The 14640-nt window shown below is 41.8% G+C and overlaps 1 protein-coding gene across 1 annotated transcript; it reads left to right on the top strand.

Moving 5' to 3' along the window:
• Positions 1 to 1294: 1294 nt before the first annotated feature.
• LOC141419500 (melanoma-associated antigen B4-like) lies at positions 1295 to 2317 on the top strand. The gene has a single exon (XM_074062286.1). It carries the CDS (start codon positions 1295 to 1297, stop codon positions 2315 to 2317), a length of 1023 nt encoding a protein of 340 aa, XP_073918387.1.
• The last annotated feature ends 12323 nt before the right edge of the window (positions 2318 to 14640 follow it).

The raw sequence follows: 14640 nt of genomic DNA, 5'->3' as shown, positions 1-14640 counted from the left end.
CACCACTGCAAAAAGTCTGCAGGGTGCTGGGGATGTGGCTCAGTAGTAAAATGCTTCCCTGGAAAGTGCCAGATTCCTGCATTCAATTCCAAGTTCTGACAAAAATTAAGAGAAAGGCATGCTTTGGGCTCAGTGGTATAATGAGTGGACCTCTAACCAAAAGTCAATCCCAAAGTGGATCCACCCTGAACTGCATGCCTGCACTGGACTCTAGAAGGTCAAGGGCAGAACAGACAAATGTGGGACAACTTGACTTCACCTCCAGGGACTAAAGGACTTATGGCCTATATCTAAGGCCCAAATCTGTTCTGCACAACAGTAGGCTTATGGCAGAACTGGCAATCTTAGATGGCCCCTCATTTCTGTAGGAGATGATCTCAGAGAGGGTAGGGTCTGAGGCCCATAAAGTAGACTTAATTTATCAAAGGGACCAAGTCCCTAACAGGAATCACATATGTGACATGAAGAAATAATGAGGGGACTCCTTCTAGAAAACAAGTACCAGTTAGACCCTCGCTCCTGTTGTGAGAAATAGACATGTTGGTAAGATTGGCCACAATAACAGCTCCCAGGTATTTTCAGGTCCCAAAAGCAAAGGAAAAGGACTATGAATTTTAGGACTCCCTCCATACTTTATCTCAAAAGAAGAGAGGCTTCTTCTGAAGGTGTAGACACCATTGAGTAGATGGTGTAGACACCATTGCCTGAAGGTGTAGACACCATTGCCAAGGCTGACATGGAGCCAACACACAGAGCATGAAGGAGAGCAGAGGAATCCAATAAGCCCAAGACAGAAAGGACCCCACTGAATTCCCAGTACCATGTGTCAGGGCAGTGGACTGAAGGTCCCTGAATTTCTCCTGCTTACGGGTTCCAGAAAGCTTTGAAGTGTCAACTCAGAGTAGCAGAGGGGAGTGGCCCAGGTGGTGCCAAGAGTTGGCAGGATAATGCAGAGAACTGAGAAAGCTCAAACCCCAGGATACAGGGCCTCACTGTACATCAGCAGTACCTGTGTCTCCCCAGTAAGGCCAATACAAGGCCGAGAGTCTGCCTCAAACTAACTGAAAGGGTTTTATGCTTTCTCTGTGGGGTCTTAGTGGACAAGCTGACCAGGAGGACAGGAGACCTGTGGGTTTCTAGAACAGTGTTTACATGCAAGATTGCCTGCAGGAGGAGAGGCTTGGTTTAGTACAAGAGGTCTCTCAATGTTGAAGGTGCTCATAGTGTTTCATGTTTTCCCCTCCAGATATCCAGTCACCTGCCCTGCTGCCTGCTATTCCTGACCACAGCCATCATGCCCCGGGGACAGAAGAGTAAGCTCCGTGCTCGTCAGAAACGCCGCCAGGCCCAAGATGAGCCCCAGGATGCTCAGGCCACTGGAGCAGAGAAAGGAGAATACGCCTCCTGCTCCTCTCCTGATTCTGGAGATGCTGTCCCGAGCACCTCTGTGGCCGGCTTGCCCCAGAAGCCTCAGGGAGCTCCACCCACCACCACTGCTGCTGCAGGTGGTTCATGCAAAAAGTCTGGTAAAGGTGGCAGGAGCCAAGGAGCCGAAGGTGGGCATTTCTCTAAGGCCCCACGCTCTGCTGAGAGCAGGCTGAAAGATTTGATAATGAGGAAGTCAGAGATGGTGATGCAGTACCTGCTGCTCAAGTATAAAATGAAACAGCCCATTTTGAAGGGGGAAATGCTGAAAATGGTCAGCAAAAGGTTCAGGGAGTACTTCCCTGAGATCCTCAGGAAAGCCTCTAACCGTGTAGAGCTGGTCTTTGGTCTTGAGCTGCAGGAAGCAAAGCCCAAAGGTAACAGCTATACCTTTGTCAGCAAGCTAGAGCTCAGCAACAGTGGAAGTCTGACCAGTGAATTGGGCTTTCCCAGAACCGGGCTTCTCATACCTCTCCTGGCGGTGATCTTCTTAAATGGCAACTGCGCCACTGAGGAGGAGGTCTGGGGATTCCTGAATATGTTAGGGGTCTATGATGGGAGCAGTCACATCATCTTTGGGGATACCAGGAAGCTCATCACTCAGGATCTGGTGCGTGAAAAGTACCTGGTGTACCGGCAGGTGCGTGGCAGTGATCCTCCACGCCATGAGTTCCTGTGGGGTCCCCGAGCCTGTGCTGAAACCAGCAAGATGAAAGTCCTGGAGTTTTTGGCCAAGGTCAATGATAATGTCCCCAGTGATTTCCCATCCCATTATGAAGAGGCTTTGAGAGATGAAGAAGAGAGAGCTCAAACTGGAGTTGCAGGCAGGGGCGGCACTCCTGCCAAAGCCAGTCCTAGTCCCAAGGTCAAGTCTAGGCACTATACCCCCTAGAGAGATCTGAGAGAGATTCTTCACTTTGTGGTTGAAAAGGCCTGTGAATCTTCGTTCTTGTAACTCATGAAGAAGGTGTTGTTAAATCGTTTTGCAATTTTCAATGTGCTCGTCTCAACAGTGTTGCTGTTTTCTTTATTTTGTTTTATTTTGGTGGTACTGGGGTTTGAACTTGGCCTCACATTTGCTAGGCAGACACTCTTTCTGCTTGGGGCACTCCAATATGCTTAACAGAATGTTTTTTGAGAATCAGAATATCATAAATCCTTTGTTTTTACCAGGTTTAGTGGTAGTTTTGTTTGCTTTGAAATACAATTTGGACTTCCTGAAAGGACTTTTGGTGAGCAAGATACCATTGGATAAGGAGATCCCTGGAGATAAGACGAAAGGGCCACAATGAAATGCCTGGGATCAGAAGACAGAACAAGTAAAAGTTGTTCTGGTTCACTTTTCATTACTACATTCTTTTTTTTCAAACATGTTGGAGATATGTACCTGAATATTCTTATGTTACTCAAGAATTAAATCATAGTGCATTTAATTTCTCTCTCCTGACTTGTGTTTTACCCAAACATTAATTGATATCCCCTCTTGGGAAGTCATTATGCTCTCTACTGAGGATGTTTAGTCAAAAGAGGCTCATCTTCTGCCCCAGCAATGATAGATGCTAGAAAAAGCGATTATTATGAAAGAGGCTGAGATACTCTCTACTTCATAAAGAAGTAAAATAAAAGGGTAAAGGGAAGACAGAGGGAAAACATCACCTAGTTTTCATGGCTAAACAGCATTTTGGCAGAATGTTTTCTATTTTTGTATGTATGTTTTTGTCCTAGAATGTTGCGTATTCTGTGACAACTCCTAGATTGAACATTTTAAAAATCCCAGGTGGACAGATGGTAATGTCTCAGGTCAAAATCATGGTAGTAAGAAATGCCACTCCCTATCATCTCCATAGAAGACAGATTCAGGCACAGGTGCTTTGTATACATTATGTATCTTCCCTATCCTACATGTAGGGGTCTAGCAAACTTACTTTTTAATAGAGAGCTTGAGGCTAATAAGAGTTTGCTATTGTGAACAAGTTCACATGGCTAGTAAGTGTACCCCTAGTCTAGACCACATACTCCTCCCAAGTTTGAAGCACATGTAGTATGTCTTACTTCAGTTTTTTCCTCACTACTACAATATGTGTCATATTGACAAAAATGAATATCCTAGTGCTCAAAATACTGGATTGGAATACATAGCTGGAGCAACAATATATCAAAATAATTGAAAAGATTAAATGATGAAAACAGTATTCACTGACTGTGAATATTTACATTTACAATGTTATATAACTTCAAAAGGAATAGTGGGGATAAAGCTATGGCAGAGCACTTGCCTAGGTTGTAGGAGGCCCTGGGTTCACTCACCAGCATTGCAATAAATAAATAAATAAATAAAATCAGTGGCTCATGCCTGTTATCCTAATTTCTCAAGAGGCAGAGACCAGGAGGATCAGGGTTTGAGGCTAGCCCAGGCAAATAGTTTGGGAGCCCCCATCTCAAAAACACCTAACACAAAAAGTGGCTGTCAGAGTGGCTCAAATGGGAGAGTGCCTGCCTAGCAGGCATAAGGAACTGAGTTCAAGCCCCAGTACCACATAAATAAATACATCACTCTGGACAAGCTCCTCCCAATAAGAAAAGACAAAAAGTTACATGAAGATCTAAGTCTGGCTGAAAAAGACAAGAAATATGTCACTCTGCTTTTAACTCTTACAACTCACTACCTAATACTACTTATGCTGATCCCTTTAACCTTGTGTCACAACTTCCCCATCTCAAACCACACCTAGGAGAGGTACCCATTCTCTAAAAGGTCTGCAAAGGAGAAATTGCTATAGAATTTACAGGAATGGGCATTTCCCTGGAAGAACTAAATCCCAGGTACAGAGTCAAAAAAAGGGCTGAGCATGTAAACACTGCATATAGGAGGTCTGTTGAGACCAACAAACTGCCCAGAATATGGGGAGTCACAGGGAGATCAGTCCAGTCCACTCGCAAACACAGAGAATTCCAGACAACTGTCAGTCTGCATGTCCCCTCATATTTTTCAGGCTTGTGAGGGATCTGAGAGCCCCCCAAACAGCATACTTACGTCAGGAGAAACAAATCCCAGCATTTCACAAGAATAAAGGCAATCAGCTCAAATGAAGATGGTGTAAGACCCAGCCAGAATAGAGGTGTTTTTTAAAGTCAAAGCCCTATCTGAAAAGTGACCAGAAAATAGAAGTATCCTTAGGAAGTCTCACCTCTGCAACCCTTGGAAGCCACAAGTAGGGCTTTCAGGTATTACCTCTCATTCGCTGGATGGGGAGTGGTCTTAGAGCTTTGAACTCCTTGAACTCACAGCACAGGCTCTATTCAGGAGAGGGAGAAGATTCATTCCCTAGCAGACTTACATTCACCATGATGACACCAAGGGACAATGAGGAGGTCTTATCCAGAAAGAAGAGGGTCACACAGAATGCCATCCCTTTGTTGTCAGACCTAGAGTCTTAGGTATGATGACAAGAATAATCATGCTTACCTCTTTCCAGTTCATCCCAAGGGAAGTAGGGAGACTTGACAAAGTGGGCAGCCTCAGATCAGCAGAGGGAGGACTTCAGGTCGTACCAGGAGTCACCAAGATTGAGGGGAACACCCATTCTGTAATGGTGGTATCAACACAGATTCCTTCCACTTCCATGCCCTTAGGAAGAGCTTGAACAGTTTTGCACACAAAAGGCAAATTTCTCTTTCTTCATAAGGGGCATCAGGGATTTGGGAACCTGAGAATGAAAACATAGGCCTCATGTTGATTCAGGAAGAATTTCCAGGCTGGCCAGGAATAAAGTGGAGGACACCAAAGAGTGTGGGCCGCCCCCTGGAAATATTTCACTATACCAGATGATAGCCACACAGAATCTTCCCTATTGCCATCCTTCAGAGACCCCAAGAAGAAACATCAGGCTGAGATGCCTATTAGTTCCAAGTCAGGAATAACAGGGAAGTAAGGGTCTTTATTTTGGGGTGGTGGTTCAATGATAAATGAGAAAGAGGTGTTCAGGCTACCTGGGAGTTAGACTTAGGACACTGAGATGATATCATGCATGGGACCACCATCATAATCTGTCTGCCACAGCTTTTTTTTTTTTTCATTTTTCTTTTATTATTCATATGTGCATACAAGGCTTGGTTCATTTCTCCCCCCTGCCCCCACCCCCTCCCTTACCACCCACTCTGCCCCCTCCCTCTCCCCCCACTCAATACCCAGCAGAAACTATTTTGCCCTTATTTCTAATTTTGTTGTAGAGAGAGTATAAGCAATAATAGGAAGGAACAAGGGTTTTTGCTGGTTGAGATAAGGATAGCTATACAGGGCACTGACTCACATTGATTTCCTGTGCGTGGGTGTTACCTTCTAGGTTAATTCTTTTTGATCTAACCTTTTCTCTAGTACCTGTTCCCCTTTTCCTATTGGCCTCAGTTGCTTTAAGGTATCTGCTTTAGTTTCTCTGCGTTAAGGGCAACAAATGCTAGCTAGTTTTTTAGGTGTCTTACCTATCCTCACCCCTCCCTTGTGTGCTCTCGCTTTTAGCATGTGCTCATAGTCCAATCCCATTGTTGTGTTTGCCCTTGATCTAATGTCCACATATGAGGGAGAACATACGATTTTTGGTCTTTTGGGCCAGGCTAACCTCACTCAGAATGATGTTCTCCAATTCCATCCATTTACCAGCGAATGATAACATTTCATTCTTCTTCATGGCTGCATAAAATTCCATTGTGTGTAGATACCACATTTTCTTAATCCATTCGTCAGTGGTGGGGCATCTTGGCTGTTTCCATAACTTGGCTATTGTGAATAGTGCCGCAATAAACCTGGATGTGCAGGTGCCTCTGGAGTAACAGTCTTTTGGGTATATCCCCAAGAGTGGTATTGCTGGATCAAATGGTAGATCGATGTCCAGCTTTTTAAGTAGCCTCCAAATTTTTTTCCAGAGTGGTTGTACTAGTCTACATTCCCACCAACAGTATAAGAGGGTTCCTTTTCCCCGCATCCTCGCCAACACCTGTTGTTGGTGGTGTTGCTGATGATGGCTATTCTAACAGGAGTGAGGTGGAATCTTAGCGTGGTTTTAATTTGCATTTCCTTTATTGCTAGAGATGGTGAGCATTTTTTCATGTGTTTTCTGGCCATTTGAATTTCTTCTTTTGAGAAAGTTCTGTTTAGTTCACGTGCCCATTTCTTTATTGGTTCATTAGTTTTGGGAGAATTTAGTTTTTTAAGTTCCCTGTATATTCTGGTTATCAGTCCTTTGTCTGATGTATAGTTGGCAAATATTTTCTCCCACTCTGTGGGTGTTCTCTTCAGTTTAGAGACCATTTCTTTTGATGAACAGAAGCTTTTTAGTTTTATGAGGTCCCATTTATCTATGCTATCTCTTAGTTGCTGTGCTGCTGGGGTTTCATTGAGAAAGTTCTTACCTATACCTACTAACTCCAGAGTATTTCCTACTCTTTCTTGTATCAACTTAAGAGTTTGGGGTCTGATATTAAGATCCTTGCTCCATTTTGAGTTAATCTTGATATAGGGTGATATATATGGATCTAGTTTCAGTTTTTTGCAGACTGCTAACCAGTTTTCCCAGCAGTTTTTGTTGAAGAGGCTGCTATTTCTCCATCGTATATTTTTAGCTCCTTTGTCAAAGATAAGTTGCTTATAGTTGTGTGGCTTCATATCTGGATCCTCTATTCTGTTCCACTGGTCTTCATGTCTGTTTTTGTGCCAGTACCATGCTGTTTTTATTGTTATTGCTTTGTAATATAGTTTGAAGTCAGGTATTGTGATACCTCCTGCATTGTTCTTTTGACTGAGTATTGCCTTGGCTATTCGTGGCCTCTTGAGTTTCCATATAAATTTAACAGTAGATTTTTCAATCTCTTTAATGAATGTCATTGGAGTTTTGATGGGAATTGCATTAAACATGTAGATTACTTTTGGGAGTATCGACATTTTACTATGTTGATTCTACCAATCCATGAGCATGGGAGATCTCTCCACTTTCTATAGTCTTCCTCAATCTCTTTCTTCAGAAGTGTATAGTTTTCCTTGTAGAGGTCTTTCACATCTTTTGTTAGGTTTACACCTAGGTATTTGATTTTGTTTGAGGCTATTGTAAATGGAATTGTTTTCATACATTCTTTTTCCGTTTGCTCATTGTTAGTGTATAGAAATGCTAATGATTTTTCTATGTTGATTTTATATCCTGCTACCTTGCTATAGCTATTGATGATGTCTAGAAGCTTCTGAGTAGAGTTTTTTTGGGTCTTTAAGGTATGGGATCATGTCGTCTGCAAATAGTGATATTTTGACAGTTTCTTTACCTATTTGTATTCCTTTTATTCCTTCTTCTTGTGTAATTGCTCTGGCTAGGAATTCCAGTACTATGTTGAATAGGAGTGGAGATAGTGGGCATCCTTGTCTGGTTCCTGATTTTAGAGGGAATGGTTTTAGTTTTTCTCCGTTAAGTATAATGCTGGCTGTAGGTTTGTCATATATAGCTTTTATAATGTTGAGGAACTTGAAAAGGCCTGTGAATCTTCATTCTTGTAACTCATGAAGAAGGTGTTGTTAAATCGTTTTTGCAATTTTCCATGTGTTCTTCTCAACAGAATATTTACTGAGAATCAGAATATCACACATCTGTTGCTTTTTACCAGATTTAGTGGTAGTTTTAGGTTTTTCTTGAAATATGAATTGGACTTCCTCATAAAACTTTGGTGACCTACAGCAAGATAACATGGAATTGTACAGAGATATTTGGAGATAAGAAGAAAGATGCACAGTGAATTGGTAGGGAACAGAAGGAAGAACAAGTCAAAGTTCTTCAGTTCTTGCTTTTCTTTATGCCATGTAATCTTTTTTTCAAACGTGAAAGATACATACCTTGATATTCTTCTGTAATTGATAGTGTGTGAGAAATTAAATCAAAGCGTATTAAATTTCTCACTTGTGGCTTGTGTTTTACCCAAACATTAACTGACATCCTGTCTTGGGAAACTTCAAACTCTGTACTGGGGATATTTACTCAAAAGAGGCTCAGCTGTGATAGATGCTAGAAAAAGCAATCATTACGGAAGAGGCTGAGATGTTCTCTACTTCATAAAGCAGTAAGAAACAGAGTAAATAGAAGACAGAGGGAAAACATCACCTAGTTTTCATGGTTAAATAGCATTATGGCAGAATGTTTTCTGGTTTAGTATGTGTGTTTTTGTCCTAGAATGCTGCATATTTTGTGTCAACTACTAGATTAAAGATAAAACATTTAAAAATCCCAGGTGGATGGATGATAATGTCTTAGGTCAAAATCATCACAGTAAGAAATGCCACTCCCTACCATCTCCATAGAAGATAGATTCAGCCACAGATGCTTTGTATACATTACATATCTTCCCAATCCTACAGGTCAGGGCCTAGAAAACTTGCTTCTCAGTAGAGAACCTGAGAATTATAGAGATTGCTGTACCATGTTCATGTGGCTAGCAGGTGACAGGGTCAGTTCTACACCCCTTGTCTGGAGCACACACTATTCCTAAGTGAAGACATATCCGGTGTCTCTTATTTCAGACTTTTTTCTCAGGACTCCAAAATGTGTCGTATTGACAAAAATGAATATCCTAGTGCTCAAAGTACTGTATTGGAATACATAGCTGCAACAACAAAAATATCAAAATTATTGAAAGTTGTAAATAACAATAAACAACATTCGGTGACAGTATGAATATTTACTTTAAAATGTTATATAACTTTGAAAGGAACAATGGTGTTAGCCCTATGATAGAGCACTTGCCTAGCTTGTGTGCAGCCCTGGCTTCACTCACCGGCATTGCAAAAGATAAACAAATAATACAGGGCATGCTCTGGTGGCTTATGACTGTTATCCTGTCTACTCAAGAGGTAGAGGTCAGGTGGATTGAGGTTTGAGGCCATCCCAGGCAAATAGTTTGCAAGATCCTATCTTGAAAATACCCAGAATGAAAAAGGGCTGGTAGGATGGTTCAGAAGGTAGTGTGCCTGCCTAGTGAGCATGAGGTCCTTCATTTAAGCCACAGTAACACCAAAATAGATAGATAGATCACTCTAGACAACCTCCTCCTGACATGAGAAAACAAGTAGTTACATGAAATTCTAAGTCTTGGTGGAAAAGACAAAGAATATGTCACTCTGTTTTCTCTCTTAACAATCCACTACCTATTCTACACCTATGCTTATCCACCTACCTTCTTACAGCTTCCCCATCTCATAATACTCCTAAGACATGAGCCAAACACTACAAGGTTTGATAAGGATAAATTTCTCTAGAATTTACAAGATGAGCATTTCCCTGGAAGAAAATAATCCCAGGTACAGAGTCAAGATAAAGGCCAGGATATCAACCCTGCATATAGGAGCTCTGGGAGACCAACGCCCTGCATATCTGGAGTCACAAACACATCAGTCCAATCCATTCTCAAACACAGCAGGTTCCAGACAGCTGTCAGTCAGTGCTGCTCCTCACATATTTTTCAGGCTTCTGAAGAATATAAGAGCCCCAAGAACAGCATACCTATGTCAGGATAGAAAAGAGTCCCAGCACTTCACAGGAATAAAGGCAATCAGCCAGAATGAGGATGGTGTAAGACCCAGCCAGTACAGAGGTGTTTAAAATAAAACAGCACTACCCCAAAGGTGACCAGAGAACAGAGTTATCCTTAGGAAGCCACAGGCAGGGTCTTCAGGTATTACCACTCCCTGGCTGACTGTGGGTGGGGAGTTGTGTCAGAGATAGGAACTCTTTGGACTAACGCTGGAGGCTCCATTCAGCAGAGGGATGACTCTCACTCCCTACCAGACTTGTAGTCACCATAACACCAAGTGACAATGACGAGGACTTACCCTCAAAATGAGTGTCATATACAGCTCCATCCTTATTGTCAGACCTGAGAGACTTGGATGTGGTAACAAGATGAATCATGCTCACCTCCTTCCAGGTCATCCCAAGGGAAGTGGGGAAACTTGTCAAAGTGGGCAGGCTCAGGTCAGGAGAGGGAGGATTTTCAGGTTATACTAGGAGTCAGGGTGACTCCTGAAGATTGAGGGGAACACCTGTTCTGTAATGATGGTGGCAACACAGATTCCTTCCACTTCCATTCCCTTACAGAGAGCGTGAACAGTTGTGGACACATAAAGCAAATATCACTTTTTTTCATAGAGGGTGTCAGGGATTTAGGAATCTGAGAATGAAAACATAGGGTTCGAGTTGATTCAGGAAGGATTTTCATGCTGGGTCAGGAGTCAGGTGGAGGAGACCAAAGAGTGTGAACCGCCCCTTGGAAATATTTCACTATATCAGCGAGAGCCAATCTGCATCCTCCCTTCTGCCATCCATCAGAGACCACAGGCAGAAATGTCAGGAATAGGTGTCTATCAGTACCCAGTCAAGGATAACAGGGTAGTGAGGGGCTGGATTTTAGGGTGGTGGTTCACTGTCACAAAGAGGAGAAATATTAGGAGTGGCTGTCTGCCACAGCTTTTATTCTTCTGGGACCATTGACAGGTATATAGTCAGAAAATGCCATCCTCACTTTAGCTTGTTCGGTCTTATGGAGAAGCAAGCCTCCTTGTGAGGAAGTATCTCAGGTAAAAGATCAGAGCCCCGTGTTCAGCCAGGATTAAAATCAGGGAACCTGGATGGTACTGAGGTGACCCTGTACCCTTGAATAGAGGGGATAAAAGAGTATCACACCCTTCCTTTTGATATCAGTGTTTAGAAGGCTTAGAGCAGAGCTGTCAGGTGAGGCTATCTTTTTCCATATCATGTCTAAGGGAGGTGAAATCATTGGCTGGAAAGTACAGCCAGCAAACAGCACAAGGAAGGGTACAATAGAGGCCAGTCAATGTGCCAAGTGCTTTTCATTGATTACACTCCTTCCATTAGTCCTACAGGGCAGGGCTTACTAAATCCACCTCATGGGTTTGGAACCTAGTCTCTGAGAGTTTGATAATGCTCACGGTTCACACAACTGTTAATCGATATGACAAGGGAAACAACCCTAGAATAACTTAGTCTTAAGTCTCACTTTTCCACTGCTCCCAGCCTGAAGTTTAACTATGTCCCATAAGTAAGTTTTCTTCTCATTATTGCAAAGGTATCATAAGCAACAAAAAGAAAGACTCTGTGGTCAAACTACTGAGTTGTAATACATACCTGGAGCTGTGGTAGTAAGTTTACTAAAATAAATGAGATGTTTGGATAAAGGGGAAAAAAGAGTGTATTTGGTGGCAATGGGATCATATACACAGGGGATGTCACCTTAAAAAGATAAGAGGCTTCAGCTGGGAGTATGGAACAAGTGGTGACCACCTTCCTAAAAGCCCAAGATAGAGTTCAAATACCAGTACAACCAAAAAACAAAAAGATCAGAGGCTCCAAAAGATTATCTGTCTAAGTCACTTTCTTATAAAAAGTAATGTATGAGAATATGCTTGATACTCTAAACCAGGCTGGGGAAGAGAAGAAAGAGGCCAGCACGTTTTTGGTTTTTCCTCCTACAGCTCATTCCCTAATCTTGACCTCTACTTCTGCTCAAGATTTCCCCATTTGACTTCACCCTTAGGTCCAAGGCCATTCTCTGCAAAATTAGCAGAGAGGAAACTGCTCAAGAGTTTTCAGAGATGTGGTATTTCCCAGAATGTCTTTAATCCAAGTTCAAGAGCCTGTATGAGGACATCCATAAAACAGGCCTGGGGAAGGGAACAACACAGAATACTGGGTACTACAAAGAGACTAGTCCCTGTCGAGTCTCAGAACTGCAGAGCCCCTGGCAGAGCTGTGAAGCTGAGCATCACCTCACTTATTCTTCACAACTCTCAGGGTCTTGAGAGCTTTTGTCAAAGAAAGGGAAGGTCACGTCAATTGGGAGAAGAATCCTAGGATCCGGAAGATATCAATGTGAGACCCCATGGAAGGAATGAAAGAAGCATTCACCCAGATCCTTCTGGTTCCCACAAGTCCAGCCTATGTTGTAAGCCCTCAGAGGACTGGAATTCCATAGACAGGAGAAGTATACATAGGTTTGAGCAGGAAGAACAGATGGCCTGAGTCAAAGTGGCAGCTGAACTGGTCCTGGTGCCATGACCAGGGCATTGAGTAAGGCCACATACTATAGCTTCCTCAATATGTAGTGAGCACTGAGGCAAATGCTTCTTTTTGACTGAAAGGCCCATGCAGAACACATCTTGACTTGTCTTGGGTGGCAGAGGAGAGCAGAGCCATTGGGCAAGACTGCCTAAGGAAGAGGGTGACTCTGCTGTCCCAAAGTCCTGCCCAGTCCCGACCTGGTACCTCATTGTTCTCCATGAATGTTTATGGGACAGAGGCACAGACACCTGGGCACATCATTGCTGATATGTAGAAGTCCAGCTTTGCAAATTCTTCCAAATGGAAAATTCTTCAGTCTCATGGAAATTAACTTTGCCAGCTAGAGTGCTGTGTGTAGTTCCTTTTGCCTTGAATCTTACAGAATCCACTCATTACCAGACTCCATTCATTTCCAAATTTACGAATGTCAGCATGCTCTTCTCCAATCCTTTTCAATAAGGATGCTTCATTTATTAACCAAACATTAAGATGCTTTTGTCACATTCTGTGTTTAGGGAATGCTAATATAAATAGAATTTTAAAATTCCAAATAATTGTTTATAGCTGGTGTGTAGGAAAACAATTGGAATAGGAAACCTTTATCCTAGAACTTTTCCTTTTATTGATCATATCATTGCAACACCAGGGGTACCACTTGAGGGGACCTCCCTGCTAACTCAGAAAGTGACCCAATCCACCTGCTTACATAGCCAGAAAGGAGTTGTGGAAAAGATGTTTGCACCAATCGTGGTGGTCCTTCATGCAAATGAAGTTGCATATATGAATATTTGCATTTGTCTATATAGTTTCTTTGTATGTACAAACGTGTGTGTATACACATACATACATGCATTGTTTATATATGTATATGTCTGAGAGGGCTAGAAGTGATGATATACCTATAGCAATGAGTTTGCCTAGCACTCAGATCTCTGATTTTCAAATTGCGTTCTACAACAAACGACAGTAGGACTCCTTAGAGAAAAGGCTGCTTCTAGGAATTGGGTAGGAAATATGAAAGGTAGTACTAAAAAACCCCACAATACAATGATAACAAATGAATGAATTCAGTAGCCAACTAAAAGAGCTCCTAATGGTCCAAATAGAAATAATTTGAGCAAGAAAATAAATAAGGTGGTATTTTATTATTATCCCAAGTATAAAAAACTTGTTCATGAGTGTCTTTACTGGTATAAATATGTTAAATACATCAATAAATGAAGAAGAGTCAAATACCCTGTGCAGACTGAATTCATAATTCATTTTGAACATATTCTGCCATTAACTACGTGGAACATACTGCTCTACCTTTCTTATTCTTTTGTTAGTTGGAGTTTGAACTCAGAGCCTCATACTTGCTAAGCAGGTGCTCTACCATTTGAGCCACTTCACCAGCCCTTTTTTGTGTTGGGTGTTTTTGAGATAGGGTCTCGAAACTACTTGCCCAGGCTGACTTCAAGCCGTGATCCTCCTGGTATCTACCTCTGAGTACCTAGGAATACAGACTGAATCACCAGCACCCCTCAGTTATGACTTATTTATAGTTGTAACAATGCTGTGAACATACTTATACACACTTATAGCACTTCCTTAATTTTTTTAAAGCTAGTCTTCAAAAATGATACTGTCTAATCATAGCAAATGTTCCATCAAAAAAGTACCTAGAAATCACTACTGTTTGTATCTCCACAGTGCTACATGTGTGCTTCTGAAAAACACTATCCCCAGATTATGGCTTGATCTTTGATATTGGTAATAGTTTCTGTGCCCTGCAAAAAATATTAATATTCTGATATACTAATATTTTTCTTTATACTTTATGCTTCACATTTTCTTCATTTTTTTTCTTCACCTCACATCATTAAAATATTTTCCTAAAATATCTTCTGTACAGCAAAAGAAACAATCAACAAACTGAAAAGACAGTCTAAGGAATCAGAAAATTTTGCAAGCTGTTCTTGTAATAGCAAGTAAATATCCAGAACATATAAAGCACTCAACAAATTTAACAACAAAAGAACAAGCAATGTAGTCAATAAATGTGTAAATGAATTATACAGACACTTCTCAAAATAAGAACGAATGTCCAATAATTACATGAAAAATGTTTATC

Source organism: Castor canadensis, chromosome X, assembly GCF_047511655.1.
Source record: "Castor canadensis chromosome X, mCasCan1.hap1v2, whole genome shotgun sequence".
Lineage (NCBI taxonomy): Eukaryota > Metazoa > Chordata > Mammalia > Rodentia > Castoridae > Castor > Castor canadensis.
This window is presented reverse-complemented; position numbering and strand designations above follow the sequence as displayed.